General features: G+C 41.7%; 1 protein-coding gene across 1 annotated transcript in view; it reads left to right on the forward strand.

Moving 5' to 3' along the window:
• The first annotated feature begins 5,226 nt into the window (after nucleotides 1–5,226).
• Nucleotides 5,227–27,704, forward strand: part of AMD1 (adenosylmethionine decarboxylase 1) — a 46,649-nt gene continuing 24,171 nt past the window's right edge. Inside the window, exon 1 of the mRNA XM_032762540.2 lies at nucleotides 5,227–5,686. Coding sequence (XP_032618431.1) covers nucleotides 5,556–5,686 — 131 coding nt within the window. The 5' untranslated portion in view covers nucleotides 5,227–5,555. The remainder of the gene's footprint in view (nucleotides 5,687–27,704) is intronic.

A 27,704-nucleotide genomic window follows, 5' to 3' on the forward strand; every position in this document is an offset into this window, starting at 1 on the left:
TTTAATTATAATGGTATTAATATGGGGGGGGGTAAGGGGGAAAGAGTTCTAAAAAGTCTAAAATCCCTTCTCAATTACTCAGCTTTCAGTTTCTTACTATGCCAGTTTCTCTAGTTCTTCAGTCACCAGTGTCTTTCAGAGTAGACATAACCTGAATTTCTAGTGTAAAAAAACAAGACTGTAACTATGTTTTTAACCAAACAAAAGAAACAAACACTTTAAATTCTTATACATCATAAAGAAACAAAAAGGGGAATGAGCCCAATTTTCCCCCTTTGAAGATCTGTAACTAACTTATACCTTATTAAAAGGTGGCATTTTTCATCGTCATCATTGTGGCAAATCCAAATGGGATGTAGCTTCCTTGCAGATGGAGTGTCAACTGGATCTATCTCTAGCTACATTCTTAAGGTGGTCTGGTGGTATTGGTAAAGAGGAAAATCACTTTTCTCCTCTCATAGGTGAAATAAAATTGTGATACTGAACAGAAGTCATGCTACCTCCCTCTCTCTCTGTGTCATCAGTTTGACCCCCTTCTTGCAAACTTGTATGTGAATAACTTTTACATATATGAGTACTACAAAGGACTTCAAAATGTGTCTACTTGTGGGCATAAAGTTAAATGTGTATAAATATTTACACGGTCAAGGCCTTTGTTTGTGTACTGAATTCCTTTTGATTGAAATCAAGTGAGCCGTACGGGGGAAAGGGGAGGTGAAAGACACACCCAGTATGTTTATATTGCCATTATAGGGTATGGGGCATTCCACTGAAGTCAGTGGATGCTTTTTGCAAGCACCGTTTAGCAGATCAGGCCCATAAGGAAAGAGTTTGGGATTGGTTTTTGTTTGTTTGTACCATTTAATCTGTTGATTTTAGGGATTTCTAGGGTCCTAACTGTAATTTTCCTATTTATATTAGTCACTAAAAGTCATCACTGTCTCAGAGATATCAAAGTACTACTGATCCTATATTTAAGTTTAAGAGTTTTAAAACAAATCCTTTATTTTCAGTCACACAAATTTAACAAAAATAATTTCCAGTTGAAGTTTGACATACTTATGTGTTAACTGGCATAAGAGGCTTTCAGAAAACTGAGCGATTGTGAGACATACTACAAAAAGATTTTTTATTACACATACAAATATAAAACAACTTAACAGTGCCAAGATCTTCCACTGTATTTATAGTATATAGAAAAAAGTTATGAACTAGAACACATTGCAACAACTATTCAGCTAAGTGTTCCTGAACAATGGTTTCAGCTAAAAGAAAAAAACCTAAATTTATCATTCTAAACAGTATATTAATCAAATATGCATGAATACCTAGTTGACAATCATTGCCAAAGATGAGCTGAGAATGTGAAAAATGTAATTTGAAAAATAAAGAATAACTAAGATTTACTTAAGAATTATACATTTCTTACAAAGATGTCACAAGATATCTTTGTTAAAGTGCCATGTTCACTTCCTGTGCTATATGAATAAGAAAACATCATTTTAAAATATATACTATTTATTTTAAATATAAATACTATTATTATTATAACATTAAAAATCTCCATTTCTGAGGGGGGTTTATAGATGAATATTGTTTTAATTAACATTTTTTACATATATACATTCTTTATTCTAGAGGCAACATGAGCTGAAGGAAGTACAGAGTTGTTAGTCAATACAAGTTCTTATTTTTGCTTCTCACAAACTCACTCTGAGGCATTGAACAAGTCGCTTAAAAAGCTCTTCCTTTGAAACTCAGACCACCAACCTCTGTCTTAATAGCTCCACTTGTGAAACGGGAATAAAACTTACCTATCACAGTAATGTTGTGAAGATTAATAAATTAATGTTTGTAAAACCCACTACTGTGGCATCTGGGCATCTATTAGCTTTTACATTAGCTCTTTAGTTCATATTACTTGCATCGAAATTGAAATTCTTGGCCTGAGGGTGTAATTTACCTTTAAAAAACTTCACTGAGTGATTATTTAATATTTTATGTATTTTTCTTTTTAGCTATTGCATACTTCATTTTAAGTAAATTGTGGGAAGGTTACAAAAACTTTTTTTTTTAAATTAAGGTATAATTTTCACAATACTGGCCAGTTATTATATAAGAACTATTTCTCTTTGCTATTCAGCAAATACAGAATTTTGCAAGGCATAGCTAAATATTCATGTTATTGTAAGGATATTTTCTGGACAACCAAGCAGGTCAACAGGTACCTTAGAAACCTAGCAAAACAGACAACCACTGCTTACTGTAGCATACAAAACCACTGCTAATTCCTGAATTCACATCCAAGGAACAGGTTTATTTCAGCGTAAGTACAAAGTGCCACACCCCAGTAATTAACTGAGGTATATCAGGCATAGGTTTGACTGTACGTACAAACAAGGTATACATAAACAAGGGCAAAGACTTACATCTCCATACACTCTTTTATACCCAAGATGACACTATACTTTTATCAACACCACTCTCCTCTTATTTGTCACATAATAATATTTTATGACCAAATACAAGATTCCATATTACACCCTAAATTATATAACTTGTTTATTTATTATTAATAACAAAACTATCAATCTTAATATTTGTCAGAGGTTTGTGGGATTTTGGGGACTTTCTTTGTTTACCCTGATTATATTTGTCTGGGTCATCATAATCTTTCATTGTTATTTCATCCTTGGGAGCTTGTCCCCAAATCGAGGACATTTCAATAACTGAATAACAGGATACATACTAAGCCAAAAATACTGTTTTGTACACCTTTTGAAAAAAAGGTTATTTGAAGGTTCATGAATCAAACTAAATTAGCCCTTTATTTATATTGATTATGCACTTGCATTTTTATATTACTAGCTTATATATATATATATATATATATATAAAAGATCCATTCAATACACCTATGCCCTTACTATTTTACCTGACGTAAATTCGCCTAATCATTGCACTTTGAAAAATAGTAGTTACCTCTGAGCTTGCTATCAGAATTTTACTGGGCTCCTAAAAGAGGGTCAGATGGAAGGACAGCACTTTGTATTTTTTATTGATATCTAATATAATACATCAGAATAGCAACTGGTTGTGTACAAGAAATCCACTATACAGCCCCTTTATAACAAACATATAAAACCCATGCCTTGACTATTTTGACTGTTTTTAGATGTAGACACTAACAATAGATAATTAGCAAGTAAATAAGAGAACTATCATTGCTAGTTACAACAGACATAAAAACAAACCAGAATTTCCACAAGGTAAATGAACAACTTGTGTTTGCAGAGAGAAATTTTCAACACTAACATTTGACCCACTGAAGCAGAGAGCTGGCTGTAGTTACTGCCTTGTATGTAAGTAGAAATGGGAGAACCAAGGCTGCTAAATCAAGATGAATGTGGGAGGGCAGCACTGGGCTGGGAGTAGTACAGATACATAAAAACAATGAACACTTTTGCCTAGAAACTGGTCAAATGTCTTGAGAGTGCACAGTCTGCTTTATGTGCACAGACTAGATCAGCAGCAACTAGTTTTTTTTATCTGTATCCTTTTAAAGTGTCCTTGGAAATATGTGATAAGCAAATCAGTCAACAGTCTGACTGAACTGTGTTTAGCAGAGGAACCCCTCCACCCAACATATTACCGTTTTTGTTCCCTCACACAGATACACAATTTCTCTTAGCAGCTGAAAAATAGCCATTCAACCAGCTATGCACAAAATGAGAAACCCCTGTACAAAAGGAATATTCTCCGGGGGTTGATCTACATACTACACAGCCCCTATTTTTTTTCGAGAATGGTGTAAAGGGGCTGAAGCAGTATGGGGAATTTGTCCATTTTCTTTTGCTCACACTAAAACATAGACATTCTTTCATCACTCCGTGTTTGGAACTGATTCTTTGTTCTGATCAAGGTATCCTCAGCATGGGACAGAAATGGGCAAGGACAAAGGTGGCTTTATGCTACCTTTGTGCTCCTTGTATTCTGGGGCTGGTGGTGGCCAGCATCCAACTGCCTATTAACCCAAGGTGATGTTCTGGCAGGCAGGGACAGCTGGAATGTGGAGCCACTCTGACTATCCACCCTTTCCCTTGGTCATGCTCCCTATATCAAAAAGCTGAAAAATGGTGGTTGGCATAGAACTACAGTAGCACTATAAGTTCCTCTCCTGGGAACTTTCTCACAGGAGGAAATCCCAGCTACAAAGATACAATGGCTTTACAACCCCTTTGTACATACAGAGCAGCATAAAATGGCCGTATCACACGCTAATATTGTACCCTCTGTAACATCATCATCTGATGATCTCTGTACTGTACTTTGCTCGCTCACTCTCCCACACCCTGTATACATACAAAAATTGTACTCATTTAACTAAATTAGTTTAGAAACTGCTTTCATTAATTTGGTGCATGGACACTTAATCAGTTTAAGAGTGCCTTATATCAATTTACCTTAAGTTGATACTTTATCAATTTTTTTTAAAAAAAGATTTAGTTAAGCCTGCACTACTTTTGTGTATAGACAAGGCCTCACACACATGCAATCACCCCTTTTTCTTTCACACATTTTCCCTTACCCTTTCACTGTTGTTTCTCTCTCTCACACAGGTTATTTCTTATACCCCTGCCATGTCTGAATACAAAAGTTACACCATTTTAACTGAAATTAATTTTTAAATTAAACATACTTACATTGTTTTAGTTAAACTGGTGCACACCCCTTTGTGGACATGCTTACATCTGTTTACAACTGACTAATGTTGATTTAGTTTAATACACTGGAGTTTGCACCAAGCTGAAAAAAACTACACTTTCTCTCCTGTTCACCCCCTTTCTTTCACACAAGGAGCTTGTGTGACACTCCTCCCTTCTCAACCTCAGGAATAGTGATATCCCTAGCCCCATACCTCACACTTAAACACATGCTCTCCGCTCGTTCCCCTTATGCCCCTCGCACCACACACACTTCTGCTTCCCCCGTGTCGCTCTCGCTCGCAGTCCCATGCTTGCTTCCCCACTCACACAGCTCTCTCTGGGCGGCTGTTCTGGGGGGGTGGAGTCGAACAGGCCGAGACGACTTGACAGGCAGGTGCGGTATCCAATGGGAGCTGGGAGAATGCGGGGCCGAGAGGCGCCTGTCCAATGGCTGCGCTCGGCGGCCAGTTCCCTGTTACCTGTGCGGGTATAAAGGCGGCTGCGTGCGCGGCGCCCTCTCGCTTACACAGTATGGCCGGCGACATTAGCTAGCGCTCGCTCTACGCTCTTCTCTGCAACAGGGGAACACACGGAATACAAGGAACCGAACCGCCTCGCCTGCCCCGCGCCCGCCCGCCCGGACTGTAACCCCCGCGCTCACGCCGCAGCCGCCGCGCACCCGGGCGGTTTCGCTGCTGTTGGTTTTGTTGAAGGGTCACATAACGTTATCTCCTGGAAGGTGACTCGCGGCCGGGGACCCGGCGGCGGCGCGGCCCGTGCAGTAGCAGCAGCAGCAGCCGCCGGGCTGGGGTTAATTTCTGTGGTTGTCGGTTGCCGAGTTGTCGCGCCATGGAGGAGAACGGTGCACACTTCTTCGAAGGGACCGAGAAGCTGCTGGAGGTGTGGTTCGCCCGGGAGCAGCCCTCGCCGCAGGAGCCGCACCAGAGCAAGGGGTCCGGCGATCTCCGCACCATCCCCAGGTTGGCGTGCTGGGGACGGGCGCAAGGGAGCCGGTGGGCGCCGCGAGCCGCTTCGGGGTGCGGTTGGGCTGGGGGGAGGGGCGCGCCTAGCGCTTTTCCGGGTGAGGCTCTGGGGAGGGCGGGGAGCTGTAACCGTCCCCCGGTCTGAGGCGCGGCCTGTGTGTGCCCAGGGTGCTGGCGAGCCACTGCCGGCCTCACGCGGAGTGTGACCTTCTCCTGCCCTCCAGGGGCCCCGGACAGCGCCTCGCGCGCAGCCTGCCCGCGGCGCGGTCCCGCTGGCTTTAGGAGAGCGCCCCTGGGCGCGGCGAAGGTGTTAGTCAGTGACCGGGCTCTGCGCAGAAGCCATGACACCCGCCTCCACCGCGTGGAGCCCGTAGGGCCCTGCTGGCAACATGTGGTGACGGGCCGGGGAGCCGCAGTGTCCGCGGGGCAGGGGTGTAGCGGAGGGAAGTGTCGCAGTGCTGCCCGCGGCCCGGCTCACGCGGAGGGGCCGCAGCTGCGGAGGCTGCTGCCCTGTGCGCACCCGCGGCTTGAGTCGGGATTCGGCCAGCGCCTGGCCCTTCCCCTGTTAACGAAACCTAGGAGCGAGCCGCCTTTATGGCGGGGTCCCCTGCTGCCAAGCGACCGGACTGAGGAGAAAGGGGTGAGCTACCCGTAGATCGGCGTGGGCTGTCACCTGTGTCCAGACCCTCATAAGAGTGCGTATCCACTACCTTCCCCCGCCCATGGAGCCTGCAGTAGGGAGAGGGCGATCGTGTCGTCTTCCTTTGCTGCGGAGGCAGGGCTTGGGGGTTCCCTAATGATGGGTATCGCAATAGCTCCAACTCTCTGTAATGCGTAGAGCGGCTTCAGATAGCCTCCCTCCCCGGCGGGATCCCCTGTCTGTGGTTGTGGCGCAGTGGGGCGGTCTGGCAGGCTGTAGGGAGTAGCCCTCTCCCGATGCTGAAGTGTGGCTAGAACCACGATTACACGTGAGTTTCCTGGCTCAGCCTTCCCCTCGTCTCCTTTCCCCCCCTGTCGGGTTCTCTTTCCTATCCCATTGACAAATTCAAGCCAATGAGGTTTGGATCTGGGGCTGTCGCCCAATGGGCATTTCAGGAATGTGCTGGCGCTTCTTCCACCCTCATTCATGCGGGGGGGAGGAGAAGGCTGGGTCTCTCCTGTGCACGTGCTTCTAACTACTCTGCCGGACGTGGTAAGGACAGCGTCTCTGAGCTGTGGCTGCTCTGTTTTGTTAGTGTAGTATCTAAGACAAACCTGCTGGGGCACAGGTCTTTGATTAAAAAGTGTTGGGCATGACACGAGGTTTCTGCTACTCTAGATTGTCTCACCAGTACAGTGTTGTGTTGCCTGGGGAGGGGTGTCTGCCAGGAGTTGCACATCTGTACTCTCTTGAGTGCTTGGACTATAAAGGTGGTTAACAGAAGGATCTTCCACGGAAGTGTTGCCTTCAGATGCTGGAGGTCAGAAGGAAATTAAAATTGTGAATCTTAGTTGTAGATATGTATTTTTAATCTCAAATTTCTGCCTTTAGTACTGTAGAATGAGCATGGGAAAAAGCTTCTATGTAGTTTACATACTATTTAGTTCAGGTAAATGGAGATGTGTAAGAGAAGTAATGCTACATGTGCACCAGATCTCTGAATATACCCAAGTTGTTTATACATATATTTAAGTAGTGCCACAAAATACATTGAATACTGTAAACCATCCCTGTTGTGAGTTGCTTACTGTCTGAAGGGGAAAAGGCAGATGAAACATACAAAGCAGAGTGGTCAGGATGATGACTGGCACACCTTAGTTCATGGCTGTCTCCCTAACTTCCTTTCCATCTAGCAATTATTGGTTGGCAAATTTCTTGCATATTATTGCAGTAGAAGCAGGTCTTAATAATTTGAATCACAGGATGCATTGCAGATCAGCTCTGGAAAGGCATCCCATGTTCAGAGGGCAGCAGAAATGGTATTGGAAGAATTGGATTGATTGTATCTAGGCTAGCATCCTGAGTGCAGAAAAGCTTCTGATTTGGAAAACATACTATCAAGCTCTTTGGAGTAGCTCATAGGTCAGAGTGCCTACCACAGGGCAGACTGTCAAGAAGTAGGGCAAAAATACCAAATTGGTTGAGAGTTGTATACTTGGGTTTCACCACGTAACAAGTGCAAACTCAAGTGCGCAGCTGAACCATGGAGTCTGACCCCTTGACTACTCTGGTTTTTTTTGCTAGCCAGGCAAACTTACCTTTGTGATGGTCCCTTGCATCAAAAATCACAATATTCAGGTTACTCCTAGTCCCAAAGGATCAGTCACCCTAGGTCAGTTGCACCTTAGACCTCATACCAAACACACTTGGTAGACAATCCTATAATCAACTATCTGAATAGTTATTAACTAAGAAAAAGAAATAACTTAGGTTAAAGCAGGTAAACATACATGCACAAATGAGTTTGTTATAGGTTTCCTCTGGCAAGATACAGGATTTCCTGAATTGCAGTTCCATTTACTCCATGGCAAGGTTTCTGTGTCCTGTCCCTCATAGTCCATTTGGGGCATGCAAGGGTACTGACTTTCAATGTGAGCTGGGCACGTAAGTGCTCTTAGTGCCTTGGAAAATCTCACCTTTAAAATAGAACAGTAAAACTAATTAAACCATTGCAAGTTGTATGTAGAGAAGGGCTTGTTTGCCAGATTTGTAGCTCTAGAAGTATGGCGACAGAGGCCTAAAACTTACACTTCAAGAAAATAGGCACACTTATTTGTATGGTTTATTTTCTTCAATTGAAACAAATGGAGAGGAATTATATGCTGACTTCTTTCCTTGTCTGTTCAATAGCCACTCTGCAACAGGGTGAATTTGATTTAAATCACTAGTCAGGAAGACTCAATCATGGATTTCTACATAAGAGCAGCAGAGAGTCCTGTGGCACCCTATAGACTAACAGATGTATTGAAGCATGAGCTTTCGTGGGTGAATACCCACTTCGTCGGATGCATGCATCCGACAAAGTGGGTATTCGCCCACGAAAGCTCATCCAATGAAGTGCGTATTCACTGGCAAAAGCTCATGCTCCAGTATGTCTGTTAGTCTATAAGGTGCCACAGGACTCTTCGCTACTTTTACAGATCCAGACTAACAGGGCTACCCCTCTGATACTTCTACATAAGAGTGCCTTCTTGTTGGTTGTTATAACCTTAATGCATAATCTTCAACTCAGATGTGTACCTTTTAAAATTAAACCTACACTGTACATTTTTAATGTGATTTACTTCGAAAACTTTTCAGATTCATTTTCTGATAATAGCTATAAAACTAATAGGTTATTTCATTTACCAAAGGTAATTGAAGCAGATATTTATGAAGTCACTGGGAGGTGAGCTATCTCCAATTCAACAGGTTAATCATTAATATTTGGAGAATTTTCTTGCTATGCTGTTAGGAGGAGAACATTACCGGGCAGACATTTAAATTATTTTATTTAACTAAAATAACATGTATTCTGAATTTTTTCTTCAACAGCAAACACATAATATTTTAACAAAACAAGCATGAATTTTTGAGTTTAAACATTCAAATTTTTTAAAATCAGGTTTGTTTTTGTTAAAAAGGTTAACTGAAATAGTTAAATGAAATATTTTAAAAAAAATTAAATCGACTGTCAGCCAGGTCAACATGAGAAACTCAGTTGTCTTCACCTTCATTTTCCTGTTCATAACCTGAAAAAGAAAAACAAGCTTTTCTGCTTTTTCAGGTCCAAAATGATTTCTCAATTTGGAATGATTTAGTCCAAAGGAAGAAAATATATTTTCTACACCAGCAGAAGCTACTGCTGTTAAAAGTGAGAATATCACTTCAATGGTCTCTAAATCCAAGTGCTTAAGTGAATTCCACCAGTTCATGGTGGGATTTTCTTTAAAACATCATCAGCAAACGTATATTTCTTGAATAGTTCTTATTCCCAAACTGGGTCTCTTTTATGGCCTGCTGCCATTATAGGTTTTTCCTTCTAATGAGTATGGTATGGTAGATCTCAGATCTATGATGGCTACACTCAGAAAGACCAAGATTTCTGAAATGTGCTGCTCAGTTACTTTTGTTTCTACTACCTGTTCCCCCTTTCTCAAATTTATCTCCAGACTACTTCTCCTTGTGCAGATCTATTCCACCTCCAACAATCTTGCACTTCTATAGAGAAGAGATTAACTCTGTGTACACAAATTTGTGAGGGACGATAGGGTTGAGGTCTGTTGTTTCTCATCCATCCATCAACTCACCTGCATTTTTGCTGTTACCAAACATGTTATCTCAAGACAAATCCACAATCTGAGAACTGCAAAACTAAGCATCTCTGGTATCTTCCAGACTGAACACTGACTCCCACTGGGTAGACAGAAAAATTAACCTAAATAATCTATACAGAAGCCCCTGGAGCCCCATAAGAATGGGTCCCTAATCCATGAACTATTGGAACTCATTTACAAAATTTTTCTCAAATATTACATGAATATATTGTCTCATATTATAGAAGTAGAATTAATAATCCCTATTCCATTATATGAATTTGAGATATCTTTGAGCTATAATGTATCTTAATTAAAACTATCTGTAGATGGATTTTTCCTCAAAGCATTTTATCAAAGAAATCCAATTTAAAGAAAGATTTTATGGTTTAAAAACATTTTTATCCACCCTACTCTGCAATCTGTTTTAAGTACATACTATACTCTTAATTTTTCTCCATAACTCTATAGTAGTAAAGATAAGAACATAAGAATGTTCCTACTGGGTCAGACCAAAGGTCCATCTAGCCCAGTATCCTGTCTTCTGATAATGGCTGGTGCCAGGTGCCCCAGAGGGAATGAACAGAACAAGTAATCAAGTGATCCCTCTCTTGTTGCTTATTCCTAGCTTCTGGGAAACAGAGGCTAGGGACACCATTCCTACCCACCCTGGAATCCAGAGGAACCCTGTGATCCAGAATAATTTTTGAGGTTTATTTTATTAATTGCAGAATGATATATTCATGCATATAACTTTGGGAAATCATTTCTAAATATGGTTCATTGCTTTTCAAAGAATTCAGAGCCTATTAAAGCTCACTTTTACTTATGAAATCATAGCTACTGACTGTATTTTGAACAGCCACTCAGTTGTCTCACTTTTTAAAATGTAATCAGAGATTTAAGAACACCTATGCTTTGATTCATGGGTCTTTACCATGAGATCCGGAAGAAAATAAGTTAAAATTTTATGTTGAACAGCACTGCATACTGTTTTCTCTAATTGAAAATTCATTATACTTAAGTTTGTGTTGGCACATCCCAAATATGTACCAATTCCTCTGTCAAACAAAATCATGTAAAGAAGTTAAATAAAAATTTCCTCATGGAAGAAATCTATATACTTAATTATACTTAACATTTAGATCAATGAGCATTTAATTGTAATACTATTACAATTAGTGCTGCTAAAGTAAATCTTCATATGTGAACTAAATTGGTGAAGGCAATTTGTGAATACAAACTCCTGAAATGCTTACATCAAACTCTCTGCAAACATCCATATTACACAAGTTAACATTGCTCTTCTGTTAAAATGATAGTTAAATATCAACATTTTTAATTGTTAATTGGAAGCAAATAACTAAAACCGTTCTTTATAATATGCTTACAACTAACTGTAAACTGGCCCCCTCACGCTCTGATGGACACTGTAAGACAAAAATACGCAGGAATCATAAGAACTCTGGGGCATTCAACACTGTTCTCTGCAGAAAGATTTTTTCCGTTGGTGATGCTACACTTTTAAGCTTGCTTTACAATTCCATGGTGGTCTTCACTACTTGGTTTGAAACTAAAAGTGAAACTGTCAGAAAGATTACTGGGAGATGTACAAAATCTTCATGTGTATAAAGTGCAGTGAACACAGTTTGCTTCCTATGTAACTTTGTGCTTCACCTTTAGAATTCTCCTAGAGCTTTGGTAAAGATGAAGTCAGTTTTCTTGTAGAGTGCGCTTGGGAAAAGTTTATTTTCTTTCTCATGCCACTAATGCTGGCAGTCTGACTGGATGGAAATGTCAATGTGGACCATACTTACCTTCAGATGGTCCACCTCTCTTCGCATTCAAAATAGCACCATACCTGTGGCAACTACAATAACTGCAAATATGGAAAAGTAGTATTAGGAAAGCTTGTGTTTTCAGCTATGTTTTAAAGCAGTTTAGCAACTGAAATTAGGAATATGACTGGTCAGCTCTCTGACCCCCAAGAACTTTTGTAATGCATTATACTCAGTTTAAGAGGTGAATAATTAGCATAAAAATTAAAAAGCACACCATACCAGAATAAATCATAACGATGTAGTTGTAGTAGTGACAGTTCTGTTTAAATAAAAGTTTAATTGGCATAGAGTTGCATTGCACACACTTGCTTAAAGCAAGCAATTACTTAGCTGCCATTTAATGTTTTGGATGGACTTCATTCAGCTTGAGGAATTGAGTGAATCTTTGCTTCTAGATTTAAATTGTTGGTCATAGAATGCTCTTGTACTCTCTGCAGATGTAGCCTGAACTTAAATTCTGGTAATGTGTAAGGAACATAAAGTATGTACTAAGGTACCCTTTGAACTACAAGGCAAACATAACTGATCTACATAAATTCAGTAATAGAAGAAATTAAGTTCTGAATCAGTATATGAAACAGTTTGAACCTGAAATCTGTAATGGCTAAAAACAGCACTGTTTACACCAAACATGGTGGAGTTAAAAAAAATAATTAAATATAAACTCATTTCAAATTTAATTTGAAATTGTTAGTTTAAGGCCTAAACTTACTATGATCTATTTGTGTTTAATTTAAATGATTAAGCGGTACATGTTTGTAGCTGATGTTCTGAAGTTATACCACTGAACTGCTGATGGAAGTTGATGGCTAAGCATCTGGAACCAGAGTTTAAATGCTGAACCAGCTTTTGACAGCAGAGTAGCTGCCCCTTCTGCAGATGTTCAGGGAATATTTTCTTTTCAGTTTATTCAGTTTGGTTCAATTACTAGTTCATTCATAGTTAAAAAATCAGTCAAGTGATAAAGCTAGGAGAATTGTTTTTATTTTCCAGTCTAGGAATAAAAACCAGGTTTGAGGGGATGAGATGTACTAATTTTAAAATCTTGGAGGACATGGTGACCAGAAACAATAAATTCAGATAATAGTTTAATACATCAGTTTTAAAGGCAAAATATATTTTGATAAACTTTTAAATGTATCCAGCACATTTAAGGTAGTTTTCTTTAAAGTAAATGCTGTTTTTGTGTATTTTAATCAAATTTGAATTTCCATCCGAATAAAATTTTTACAAATCACAAAAAAAAATCTAGTAAGTCATTCACCATTTTCTAACAGAATAAAAGGTAAAAATTAAGAATCTGAATAAATGTAAATTGTTATGATGGTCTAAATACATGTGTAGATACAATGCATCTTCCTAGTTAGCAAGATGTGTCAAGTTTAGTGTAAAGTCTGTATTTAGTTACTTTAAAACAGGTTTATCTGCATCAGAGGGATAGCCGGGTTAGTCTGGATCTGTAAAAGCGGCAAAGAATCCTGTAGTCTATAAGGTGCCACAGGACTCTTTGTTGATTTTACCTGTTTTAAAGATTACCAAATGGTGAGAATCAACCTTTCTTTAGAAAAATAACTGAAGTACAAATGTAAAACACAACTAAAATTTATTTAAATCAAGGTTTCTTGCTTGCTGTTTGAAATCATGATTAAAATTGGTAATTTAAATAATTGTGGTTTAAATCAGTCCACCCTGTCATCAAGTTGCGTATGAAATAGGGGAACAACTGCAGGTATCCAGTTTTGTTATAGGTATGCTGTTTCTCCTGGGCAATGGAGGTCTGAATGTGATAACTCCTGAAAGTTGTCTCCTCGACTTCAGTGGAACTACACCTCTACCCTGATATAACATGATTTCAGCTATAATATGGTAAAGCAGTGCTCTGGGGGGCGGAGCTGTGCACTCTGGCGGATCAAAGCAAGTTTGATATAATCCAGTTTCACCTATAACGCGGTAAGATTTGGCTCCTGAGGACAGCGTTCTATCAAGGTAGATGTGTACTTGTGCATGAATAGACCACTCACATGAGTGGAAATTCCAGAATGGGCCCTCACAGTTAATAGTTGCAGGTTTAGAATAAAAACTTGACGCCACTGGTAAATCTTAAAGTTATTAGTAACCCATAGTTGAAGCAATAAGACACTAACTACATTGTGCACAGGTCCATACTACTTAGTACAGGTAGAATCTTAAGTACTCTTAGTATTTAACTATGACTGGTCTGTAATATTCTATATAATTAGCTTTTATAGTAGCAATATGCATTTATAGGCCACAAAGGAGCACAGTCTTGAAATAGCATTTATTCAAATAGTTTAGCAACTTAAGATCAAAAAGTGCTTCCATGTAAACTTTCTTCTTTCAAAAAATCTGAAAGTCTGGATTCTTACTATTTTTAAATCCATCATTCTGTTTCAGATGTTACTCAGACATTTGTTTGACTCAGAGAAAAACATCCACTTTTCAGATCACCATCTTGGTGCATCAACTAAGAAGACTTCATGTTCAGGAAAAAAAACTAAAAAGTACTTCAGATTGAGCTGACTTTTAAACATTGGGTAAAATATAGAACAAACAATTCAAAGGGGCATGCAATTTGAAATCTAGTCAGTTTAAAATAAGTTAAAAGTAGCTTCATGTTCTGGGCTTCCTAAGCCTCCTGACAGTTTGAGTGTTCTTTATTCCACATTAAAAATCTCACCTGTTGCTGCATTAAAAAAACTGTAATTACTTTTAATCAAGTAGGAAAACAATAGACAGGTATATCTAAGCTGATGTCCCTTTAGCTTTTACACACTGAAAAATATAATTGTAAATGGAGCATTATTCTGGAAAATAGTTTAACTACCTATTGATAGATAGCTGGCCTGCATTACAGCATTTCACCTTGGATTTTAAATGTCTGGCTATGAATGTCCCTATTATCAGACTGCTGACAAGGTTCATTTAGCCAGCCTCCATGTTCCTGCTTTCTGAATGCTGAGCATAATAATCTGACAGGCAATTAATGCAAAGCAATACGGCCTGACTGCCCTGGTCATTTCTATATGAATTCTCCCAGTGAACCATGCTTAATCTGCTAGTGAACTAGTCACGACATAGTTCTGGATGGGCAGAAGATACTTTTGGAAGGGGCAGGGATATCTTTCTACAAGTGATCTGGTAGTTGAGTATCCTGTAATAAACAAAATCTTGTGGTGGAGTATGAAATGGAGTGAAATCCATCTTAAGTTGCTACCTTAGGATGAGCAGAAATCAGTTGCCTAGCTGAGTTAATCAAACAAAGTTGAATGAAGCTCTGAGAAACATTATCTTAAACTTGTCTTCTGGATATGATTCATCATAGGGTCTGTCTACACCAGAGACTTCTGCACATTGTCATTCCCTGCAAAAGATTTGTTACAATAATGTAAATAAAAAGCAACCTACGGCAGTGTCTTACCTCCAAATTGATCTGTATTGGTGTAAATCACTTTTGTACTGCATCAGTATAGTAGTGGGGGGTTTGTATTGGTGTAGCTATAGTTAGATTAGTGCAAAAGTCTCTGGCATAGACAAGCCTTTAGTGTGGTCATTCTGAACCTTTGCCATACCTGGACTCCTCCTTCCCAGTTAGCGATACAGAAATGGCTTGGTGGTCAGAACTCAGACATCTGTTTGTAATCACAGGTTGACAACCCATGTCATATTCTGCCTCTGCAGATAAACTTTCAGAATAAAGTAGTACTTTACTGATAAGTGTTCTGCAAGGGCTGAGCTACATTCAGCAAGGAAAAATCCTTGTTTCTTTGAGTTTAAAAACACCATTCAGAACTTTCCTTGTGAAAGTCAGCAAGTACCAGTGTGAAAGAAGAGCTGCTTCTGAGTACCCATTTCTTTTCATAAAATAGAAGCATGCATTTACCTAGTGAAAGTTGTAAACTTCAAAGCCTTATCAAGTACCTCTGTCAGTTCTGCTGGCATTGTTTTGCTGCCAAAGCTTTCTGGTGAATTGAATGACAAGTCCAAATGGTTTTTGTGGTATAGTAGACTTGATTCTAGTCACAAGGCTGCTGTGTTGCTCAGGCACAATCAGTGCAAATACCAATCCAGCCCAAATATAAGACTGTTTCATAGATTTCAAGGCTAGAAGGGACCACTGTGATCATCTAGTCTGATCTCCTGTACAATCCAGGCCATAGATTTTCCCAAAAATAATTTCTAGAGCATATCTCTTAAGAAAAGATTCAGAGATGGAGAATCTACCATGACCCTTGGTAAATTGTTAAAAATAGGTGCTTTATTTCTAGTCTGAATTTGTCTAGCTTCAGCTTCCAGTCATTGAATTTTATCTGTCTTTGCTAGGTTGAAGATCGCATTATCAAATATTTTTTGTCCTTATAGGTACTTATAGACTGTAACCAAATCACCCCTTAACCTTCTCTTTAAGATAGACTGAGCTCCTTGCAGCTATCACTGTCATGTTTTCTGATCCTTTAATCATCCTCGTGCCTCTTCTCTGAACTATCTCCAGGTTATCAACATCCTTAAGTTACAGACACCAGAACTGGATATAGTATTCCAGGAGTGGTCACACCAGTACCAAACAGAGGTAAAATAATCTCTGCTCTGAGATTGCCATGTTCATGGATCCAGGGTTTGCATTAGCCCTTCTGGCAACAGTCTCTCATTGGGAGTCATGTTCAGCTTATCCTTCTCCATGACCCCCTAAATGTTTTTCAGAGTCACTGCTTCCCAGGATAGAGTCCCCCATGTTTTAAATATGGCCTACATTCTTTGTTCCTAGATGTGTATCTATTTAGCCATATTAAAACACAGATTGCTTGAGGCCAGCCAATCCAGCTTGCTCTGTATCAGTGACCTATCCTCTTTCCTTATTTACTACTCCCCTAACATTTGTAATCTGCAGACTTTCAAGGATTTTGGTTTTCTTCCAGGTCACTGATAAAAAGTTAAATAGCGTAGGACCAAGAATCGATCCCAATGGGACCCCTCTAGAAACACCCTCTAAATGCTGATTCCCCATTTCTAACTGTTTTGAGACCTATCAATTTGTCAGCTTTTAATGTATGCCCTGTTAATTTTATCGTTCTAGTTTTTAATCAACATGTCATATAGTACCAGGTAAAATGCCTTACAAAAGTTTGTTTGTTATATCAACACTATAACCTTTATTAACCAAACTTGTATTCTCATTAAAAAAAGTCAAGTTAGAAGGAATCCATCTTCCATAAACCCAAGTTGATTGGCATTACTTATTACCCTTTAATTCATTATTAATCAAGTCTAGTATAAGTCATTCCACTATCTTACCTCGGATCAGTGTTAAACTGACAAGCCTATAATTACCTGGGTCATTTCCTTTACCCTTCTTAAATAATGGCACAATGTTACCTTTTTTGCAATCTTTGGAACTTCCCCCGTGTTCCGAGAGCTGTTGAAAATAAACATTGTAGTCCAGCAAGTTCCTCAGCCAGCTTTTTTTAAAACTATTAGTTGCAAGTTATCTGGACCTACTGACTTAAACATTTTTAACGTCAGTTGCTGCTGTTTAACATCCTCCAGAGATGCTAGTAGAATGAAAGCATTGGCATATGACTGTATCATGTTTTTCTCAAATACAAAACAAATTTACTGAACACTTCCGACTTTTCAGTATTGAAAATTGTGCCATTTCCATCTAATGGACCAATGCTGTTAGGATTCTTTGTTTAAAAGTAAAACTCCTTATTATCCTTAACTCTGGTGGCCATAGACTTTTCCTTGTCCCTTTTGGTTATCTGATTAATTTGCTAACAATTCCTATTTTCTGATTTAAATTTATGCTGTCTTCCTCTTTTTTCCATTTATTTTATGTTTTTATTTTTATAGGTCACTTCCCTTCCCTCCTAAACTAGGTTATTTTTAACCAATATAGTTTTCCTTGAGTGTGGCTTTTTGGACTTCTAGTAAAGTCCTCAAGCAATTCGCAATTATCATTCACATTTTTCCTATTAAATTGTTCCAGCTAATTTGGCTCAGTTGTTTTCAGTTTTGTGAAACTGACATTTTCAAGAACCATATATATTTTACTGGTTTGGACTTAATTCTGTTTGTACTTTATAAACGTGATTAAGTTATGATCACTTGTAACTAAACTACAGTTAGCTCTTAGTTGTCAAGTATCAGAGGGGTAGCTGTGTTAGTCTGGATCTGTAAAAGCAACAGAGTCCTGTGGCACCTTATAGACTAACAGACGTATTGGAGCATGAGCTTTCGTGGGTGAATACGACGGAGTGGGTATTCACGCACAAAAGCTCATGCTCCAATACGTCTGTTAGTCTATAAGGTGCCACAGGACTCTTCGCTGCTCGTAGTTGTGTGATTAGTTGCTCTTTATCCCTCAGATGAGGTCTAGTGTAGAATTTCCCCTGTGCTGGGGGCAACATTTTTTGAGTTAGGAAATTGTCATCTATAATACTTAGAAATTCTGTGGGTGTCTTAGTACTGGAGCATGGTATCTCTAGCATATGTTTTGAAGTCCTCCATGATAACAGATTTTTTTTCCTACACATGATGGGTAATTGTGTAAGAAGTCAGTCATCCTTTTCCCTGTCATGATTTGGTGGTCTGTAGCAGATGCCAACTAATACACATGTTGTACTGTATCTGTTAGGATGTTGATCCACAAGCTTTCAAAATTTTTTCTTCAAAGTTATCAGTGACTCCCAAAACATTTTTTGACTGAATGCCACTCCCATTCCCATTTTTGCCCACTTGATCCTTTCTAAATAGGTTACAACCATTGATTTCAATAATCCAGTCATGGAGATCATTCCCCTTCAGGTCTTAATACCAAGGTTGAATTTATGTTCCTAAATGAGCAGTTCCAATTCCTCTTGTTGCCCATGCTCTTGCTATTGGTGTATAGGCAAATGAAGAATTTCTTCATGTCCTTTGGTTCCTTGTTTGATTTTATTTATGGGTGTGTGTGCTAAATGAGTCCTTGTATCTTCCCTCTTTTTACACTTGTTTTGTTGTTAGTTTAGTGCCCTCCTGACTACTCTGGCCAGCTTGGCTCTTAGGAGATTGGTTCCCTTTCTGCTGAGATGGAGGTCATCTAAAGTATGCAATCTCCTTTTACCATAGAAGGTGTTTGGTGTTCCACAGTAGCAAATGTCCACATCACTTACCTAGCTGGTCCTTCACTTCCAAAGTCTTCTGCCTTGTCTTCCTTTGCTCACACAACAGGAAGAAACTGTGATCACTTGAAAGAGTGTTGAAGGAGAAGAACTTCCAAGTACCCTGAAATCTTGTCTGATCTGTGATTGTCCCACAGTGCAGTGTCATTCGTGATATGAACCATCATGAATAGATCCTGGCCCATTAACGTGAGAATCCTATTCATTGTTAGTGATGTCTCATGTTTTGGCTCTGGAAAGGCAGCATACCATTCTGTTGTCCTGTGCCTTGCACAATGTTTTTTCAATTCTTCCAAGTATTGAATCGCCAACAAGAATAGTCTGTCATCTTTAGACAGTTGGAGAACTCTTCATAGGCAAGCTTTTTTTCTTACAGGTTGAGTTGAGCTACCATCTTCAGGGTTAGATGGTGTCCCGTATGTTCCCTTAGACCAGCTGGATCTTGAGATCTTCAACAGTTTTCATGTTGAGGACCTGGTATCGATTGGAAACTGCTACCTGTGTGGAATTCCTCCTGGTCTTCTCTTCTCTGGTAGCCACAGCCTGCCCATCTTCATCTGTCCCCAGCTGTGTAGAGCCTCACTGTGACCTCTTCTCATGCTTACACACTGTCAGGTCTCCCCTGACTTCCTCTTTCTCTGATTCTTTGGTGGCAAGCTCCTTTTGTTCTTGAACCTGATGTTTGCTGTACTTGGCTGTCTAGGAACTCCTCAGCATCTCTACTTGTCCCTTAATCTAAGAATCTTCCTCCACCACAGCTGCCAACTTGCATTTCATGCACAGGAAGTCACTTCTGACTTCAGACAGGAAAGAAAACATGGCACTGTAGTAAGAGGAGGCCCTGAGATATAAACCTTGGTATCAGAGGCCTGGTATGAGGCCTAAGGCCTGAACTAAAGTAATGGTCAAGACTTTGCTAACATAAAGCAAAGTTAAGCTGTGAGCCAGAGGCAGGCCCTGCTCACAGAAGCTGACAAGAAAAGGGCTGATCCTGCAAAAAAAAGACATAGCTAAAAGGTACTGGACACCAGATAACAAACATTCGCATACTTGTTACACTCCACATAGATAACAAGAAACAGACTAACCCATCCCAATGACAGGGGCAAAAGGGTAATATGATGAATAAAATTTTGTTCGAACCAACATGTACAAGATGAGAGGTGGCACTTTACTATGTAGAGGGGTTGTACCTTGCTATGTAGAGGGATTGCACCTCATACATCAGGAATGATGTACAACTTGTTTGTACCTGTGTATAAGAATGCATCCCTGGGGCAGTGTCTTCATACGGCCGAGGGGGCAGTGGAAAGTCCCGCCACTAACTGAGCCGAGTCCTTTGCCAAGAGGCACTTACTCGTAGTATGCCCTGAGCTAGAGTAAAAATCTACAGGAAACTTCCATTTTCAGAGAGGAACTGCTGCATGGAACATTGCAGTGTCCTTCAGGTAGCCTTGCGTGAAGCCCAGGAATTGTTTTGTTCCATGTTGTTGTTAGTCGTGCAGCAGCTGCACAGTGGTGTGCCATTCTGCTCTGGAGAAACAAGCTGATTGGTGGGATTGTATCATTATGCAAGTATGGGATGATCAGTGGCTGCAGAACTTTTAAACACAAGGCCACTTTCCAGGAACTGTGCGCTGAGCCCTCCCCAGCCTTGCAGTGCAGCAACACTAAAATGAGACATGCTCTGATAGTGGGAAAAGCGAGTGGCAATTGCTGTGTGGAAGCTTGTAATGCTAGATTGCTACTGGTCAGTGGGGAATCAATTTGTAGTTGGGAAATCCACTGTGCAGGTTGCTATGATCCAAGTATGCAGGGCTGTTAATCGTCTTCTCCTAAGAAGAGTTGTCACTCTGGGCAAGGTGCAGGAGATACTGGATCGTTTTGTTGCAGTGGGGTGATAGCATGTATATCTGTATTGTCAGCAGACCACCATTGACAGAGTACATAAAGAGCAAAGGATACTTTTCTGTGGTGGTGCAGGTGCTGGTGGATCACTGAGGAGGTTTTACTGACAGCGTGGGATGGTCTGGGAAGATGTCTGACGCATGCATCTTTAAGAATACACTTCTAGTCAGAAAGCTGTAAGCAAGGACTTGTTTTCCAGACTGCAAAATCACCACTGATGTTGAAATACCAATAGTGATCCTGGGAGATCCAGCCTGCCCCTTACTCCCATTGCTCATGAAGCCATACACCAGATATCTGGACTGCAGCAATGAGCAGTTAAACAATAAGCTCAGCAAGTGTGGAATGGTTGAATGTCCCTTTGGCCATTTGAAGAGTTGCTGACATGAAGCAGACTTTGAAAACCCATTCTATTAATGACTTTGATGGGGCAGTGCCCCTCATTGTCAGGCAAAGGGTTAATAACAGCCCTTGGAGCAGCTGTGCAAAACCCAACCAACCAGAGGAAGGCTTAGAAGCAGCCAATCAGGGCCAGGCTGGGTCCTATAAGAAGGGCTGCAGGGAAGAGTGTCCCTAGAGCTTGAGGGAGAAGGACTGACTGCCTGTAGAGAGAAGTACCTGGGACAGAGCAGTGCTGGGCAGGGTTAGGGGAGCAAGCAGAGCTCCATCCTGGCTGGCTCCCAGACTGTGGCCTTGATGCAGGGGCCAAGTAGGTGCTGGGGGTATGGGGAAGTGGCCCAGGGAAAGCAGGTAGCAGCAGAGAAGGAGAGGCAGTGAGCATCTGCTATAGTGTCCCTGGGTTGGGGCCCAGAGTAGCGGGCCCCTGCTCCCCCTTTGCCACACTGGCCACCAAGGGAAGTGGCCAGCCAAAGGACTGCAGTGTCCCCTGAGCAAGGGGCTGGACTAGGAGGCTGCAGTTTGCCACTGTAGCAAGAAGCCAGGTGAAGGACTGCTGGTTCACCCGGAAGGGGGAGATAACGGAGTTGGGACACAGCCAGAGGGCCATGCCCTGAAGAGGATACTGTAGTCTGGGTCAACGCGGGTCCCCAGAGATAGTGGAGAAGCAGTGATGGAAAGTGAGACACAACAAGAGGAGGATGCCCTGCTGATGGACAGAGCTAATTCCCAAAGAAACCAGCAGGAGGTGCCATGGTGGTGAGCACAATCTTTTACAATGACCACAATAATGCATGGTGCTTTTCTGTGTTGTGCCTACCAATAGTCTGAACTTTCCTGTGACTGCTGATTATGTAGTGACATTATCTGAGAAAAAAATACCTGTTGCTTTGCTCTGAAAATAACTTGCAGCCCCCACTCACTAGCACCACTAGAACTGCCTCCCAACCTACTGCTGGAAGACAATCACTGGGGAAACATTCCATTCAGCCTTGGCCCTTCCAGAGGTACTGCTGGTGAATGGGGGGTGTACTTGATGCCTGGGGAATATGCATTGACCCAGCAACTCATTTGGGTTGGGGGCTGAAACAGTGGCTGCCATGAGTGAGGGGAGAGTGGGCTGCTGCTTAGTGTGGAAGGTATGGGAGCCAGGACTCCGGCTTCCACCCACCACTCCGCATCTGAGGTGGACTCGCACCCCTGTGCCTCAGTTTCCCTCTGCCTCTCCGCACTTTGAATTAATATTTTATTTTCAAGACCTGGACTTTTAGTTTGTCTGTGCGAAACAAAATTTGACAAAGAATTAAACCTTGGAAAGATGGGACTACAATGGCCAGAGGCACGCATTCATCTCTTGAAAAATCCGTATGTGTGGCTGAGATTCTGTGCATCCTTGGCTGAGGCTGAGCGGAAGGGATATTCCATTTGCCCTTGACAGCTACTGGAATGTGTGGGGGAAGTAGAGCGATGTTGGAATGCTGTTCTGCAGGGGCTGCAGAGGGAGTCAAGCCTTAAGCTGTTTCTCCTATAGGTCAATCAGATGCCTCAACATGTCTTCCTTCAGAATCCCCATCATCACCTTCTCTGTGCCATGCTCATTCTTACGGGCTTTTCTCCTCCTCATAATGTCTGTGTTCATGTTTTCTGCGAGAGCAGTCCTCCATGTTCTCTGCTCAGTTTCCACTGTCCCAGAAGTACTCCTTTCATTAAATGTCATGCATTCTCTTTTGCCCTTCTTATCTGAGACACCCTCTCCGCTGGTGTGGAGGAAGTGTAAAGGCTACACTTTCAGGCCTAAAACAGGCACAGCGCAAAGGGATCATTGTCAGTGCAAACTTGCCATATAAAAATCCTTCCCCTGAATCCATGCATGTGTAAAACAGAACATTTTCATTTCTACAAGGTGTTCATTGAACTTATTTGCTGCCCTAGCCATGGTGAGTAAGGCAAGGGAGCTAGACCATCTGCAGTAGGCGGGGGGCTGGGAGGGGACGACATGACCCGCAGCAGAACTGTAGGTTCCCAGGGGACCATGCCACCTTCTCTTTCTAACATGAAAATTGTCTGGAGGTCAGGGTCTGGCATTCTCCCTTCCAAACTACAACCGGAGGCGGTGTGGGATGTGTCTGCATGTGATGGCCTATGGCTACAGAAATATTTTCCTTTTCTTCCTCTGCCACTGTTGGTCTACCAGGGTAGCCTGGGGACACAGAGGGCAGCCTGGAGCATCTACCTGCCCTGCGTGGGGGGACAGGGTGCCCAAGAGCAGCCCTTGACCTGTGTCCTCGCACCCTGTCTGCCCTAGGCTTACAGTTTGTGTGGGCAGTGCCAATCCCTGCCATCCAGACTACAGCCATGTAGTGTCAAGCATGGAGGAAGGGATGGAAAAACAAGAGGAAGTCCACAGGTGCTAGTGTTTGTGGGTCGAGCAATTGAAGTGAATACTACCACTGTCTCCCATAGATAACCCTAGCTGATATGCTCCTGAAAGTAACACATGGTGCAAGGGAACAGCTGCTGCTGCAAGTGTCCAGGTACAGACTGCGTCCTTATGCTGTGTACTGCGATGATGCTTGCTAAATTAATACTGGAGTGGTGTGCGACAGTGTTGTACCATGGTGGAAGAAATACGGCAATCTTCCACAGAAACCTTCTACAGTGGATTAGAGTACCTGCATGATAGTTTCCTGGAGAGCTCTATGGAGGATTCCCAGGATGTCCCTCTGTACACAATGTTTTGCAGAGCACCCGCTGCTTAGCCGGTCCAGGCACTAGGAAGCACATAGCCACTGTGCTGCAACTGGTTTTTAAATAAAAAAACAAACAAGATGTGACACCCCCCCCCCCCCAATATTTATGGTAAGTGCTTACTCAGCAGAGGTTCTTTCCCTGGAATCATGCTCAGCCATGCTGCTGCTCTGCACTTGTCTGGACTTTTCTAGGCTCTCCAGGACAAAATATCAGAAAATATCATATTGCTGTTATGTAAATCTATGGTATGTCCACATCTGGAATACTGCATGCAGATGTGGTCGCCCCATCTCAAAAAATGTATTGGAACTGGAAAAGGTTCAGAAAAGGGCAACAAAAATGTTGCATATGGAATGGCTTCCATATGAGGAGATTAAGACTGGGACTTTTCAGCTTGGAAAAGAGACTACTGGGGATAAGATGGAGGTCTATAAAATCATGACTGGTGTGGAGAAAGCAAATAAGGAAGTTTTATTTATGCCTTCTCATAATGCAAGAACTAGGGGGTCACCAAATTAGTAGGCAGCAGGTTTAAAACAAACAAAAGGAAGTACTTTTTCACACAACACAGTAAACTTGGTGGAACTCCCTGCCAGAGGATGTTGTGAAGGTGAAGACTATATAACAGGGTTCAAAAAAGCGCTAGATAAGTTCATGGCAGGTAGGTCCATCCATGGCTATTAGGCAGGATGGGCAGGGGTGGTGTCCCTACCTTAACCTCTGTTTGCCAGAAGCTGGGACTAGATAACCAGGGATGGATCACCTGATTACCTGTTCTGCTCATTTGCTCTGGGGCACCTGGCATTGGCCACTGTCAGAAGACAGGATACTGGGATAATGGACCTTTGATCAGACCCAAGATGGCTCTTGTTATTCAGTGGATCCCCTGCTCATGTCTCCCATTGTTGTCATCCTCAGTGTTGCCTGCGGTGGCCTGGGACTCTTGACTCCTCAGAGGTATCCATGCTGCTCTTGGAGGTTTTTGGTGGGGTCATGAAAGAACGGCATGCAGTTCCTTGTAAAAGTGGCATGTCTGCGGTGCTGAACCAGAGTGACTGTTCACCTGTCTTGCCTTCTATGCCTGCTGCAGCTCCTTTGCTTTCACACGGCGCTGCTGCAGATCCCTTTGGTAGCCCTTCTCCTCCATGCTGTGAGAGAGGTTCTCATAGATATCCATATTTCTGTGGCTTGATCTGAGCTGTGCCTGGACAGTCTTTGCTCCGCACAGACCCAGGAGATCCACCAATTCTGTATACTCCAGTCAGGAGTATGTTTTGAGCATGGAACCGGCATGATCAGCTGGGCAGGCAAACTCACCATGCAAATAGAAATTCAGAAGTTTACCGGGAAGGGGCTCTTTCCTGTATACCTAGCTGCTGGACAGCAGAGTTGAGAATGGTGACCAAAGTGATCACAGTAGAGCATTGTGGGATACCTCCTGGAGGCCAGTTAAAACAATGTAAGCAAGACAGTATCTACAATGCCATTATGTTGACTTAATTATATCAAGTGCTACACTTCTTGTGGAGTTAGAGTAAGTAAGTCAAGGTAGCAGGCAAGTTATGTTGGCGGGAGAGATCTGGTAGCATAGAGATTTATTATGTTGGCCTAACTCTGTAGTGTAGACCAGTCCTCCCAGCCCTTACCAAGGCACCAAGAAACAGATCTGTCTCAGTTGTTGAAATGGGGGCACTCTGCCCAGTTATGCAGCTTGCAGACAGAAAAGTCAGACAACCTACAGACAAAACTACACCACTCACCAAGTCTTTCTACCTTCAAGCACAGCTACAACCCTCAAATTCTCTTAACTCCCTCTGTTCGTGGCTCCTTCAAAGTTTTCCCCTTTTGCATGTCCTGTTGGGACAATGAAACTGGCAGCCATACTATATGGACACTTCCCACACTTGCTGGACTGGAGTCTCATTCATTTTGTATTGAAAAGCATTGGCAGTTCTGAAGAGCTGAACATTTGCAGCCATTTAATAAAACAATCACCAGCTGCCTGCATCATTGGGAAGAAAAGTATTTTGACAACAGAACGGAACAAAACATTGCACCCAGCATTTCAAGTGTCAATCAGGATTTCCCCAACTGAGTCTTGACAGCTTTGGCTGTTTGCAGTGACATAGTATAATGCTCAGAGGGCTTTGTTTTGCAAAGGTGAGTGGCAGGATCCAGGTGGCTTGTTCTTTCCTTTTAACCATATGCGTGTCCTAGGATCCTTTATGGGCTGCTCTGACAACTCTGAAGTATTATGGCAGCTGACAAGCATTTTGATGAGCTCTGATTTGGGCTCAGCAGAGGAAGGTCAGGCTTCAAGTAGCAGATCCACAAACAATGGGGGGGAAAGGAACTGTTGGGTCTGCTCTGCTGCTTGGCATCATGGAACAGTGCAGGAAAAATATAATATAATCTGGTTCCGTTGAGGAGAAAACTGGAGAGGAGGAAGAAAAGTGAAAAACACTGAGCACTTGGCTGCAGAAAAATAGACTCTCATGGTAAGTGTGCCATTTCCACCAAAAATGCCAGATTTCCTGGCCACAGGATCCTGGTGTTCACAGGGCCTTGAATGAGATAAGTGGGGGCAATTAATGCTTCTGAGCTAGTTTCAGTATATCTGCAGATTGACACTGACATCGCTGCATTGATTTAACCTAAAAGTGAAACATCTCTACAATGTCTGCAGGTGTGGTATTCAGCAACATAGTCCATGTCTACACTAGTGAACTTAGAGGCGCAGCTGTAGCCAATCAGTGCTGACAGGAGAGAGCTCTCCTGTTGATGTGATAAAACCATTTCAGTAAGCAGCAGTAGCTATGTTGGCTTCTCCCCCTGACATAAGTGTGCACACGAGCGCTTACGGCAGTGAAACTTGTCACCCAGGTTTTTTTACATCCCTATTGATGACATAAGCGGTAGTGTAGACATGGCCTTACTTTCAATTTTAGGTAAGCAAGTGTTGACTCTCAGCTCATTTACTAGTCATTCTTCTATTTTTCCAAAACTTTCAATAAATGAACTGTAAGTTTGATCCAGTACTTCCTGGTTTTCTTTTTTATACCCATGTTCAGAAACTTTTCCTGGAGCAGTAGTCATTTAAGTATTAAATTACTAGAGGGTTGCATGCTTAGCTGAACTGTACACCGAGGCAGGCCAGTTGTCACTCTCTACAACACTGAGATCATTGTCTCATCCCTGTACTAGTGACTATATAGTGATCTTAATGAAAACCAGGCTTTTCTGGCTGTCAGGCTTTCAGTTAAATCAGTAGGAGTTTTGCCTTGAACGTTTCCTGAAACTTTAGAATTGTTCAGTTGCAGTTTTCAAAAGTTATCAGAGTACTAAGAAAAATGTCATCAAGTGGAGTGTAAGGCTTCACTTAGGCCACATCTACACTACGTGATAATATCAAATTAGCTAAAATCGGTCTAATAAAACTGATATAAATTCGATTTCACGCGGCCACACTAGGCACAGTAATTCGGCATTCTGCGTCCATGGTCCGAGGCTAGCATCGATTTCTGAAGCGTTGCATTGTGGTAGCTATTCCGTAGCTATCCCATAGTTCCCGCAGTCTCCCCCGCCCCTGGGAATTCTGGGTTGAATCATTGTCGCGGGTGGTTCTGGGTAAATGTCGTCAGTCATTCCTTCCTCCGGGAAAACAGC

The sequence above is a fragment of the Chelonoidis abingdonii genome, chromosome 3 (assembly GCF_003597395.2).
Source record: "Chelonoidis abingdonii isolate Lonesome George chromosome 3, CheloAbing_2.0, whole genome shotgun sequence".
Classification (NCBI taxonomy): Eukaryota; Metazoa; Chordata; order Testudines; family Testudinidae; genus Chelonoidis; species Chelonoidis abingdonii.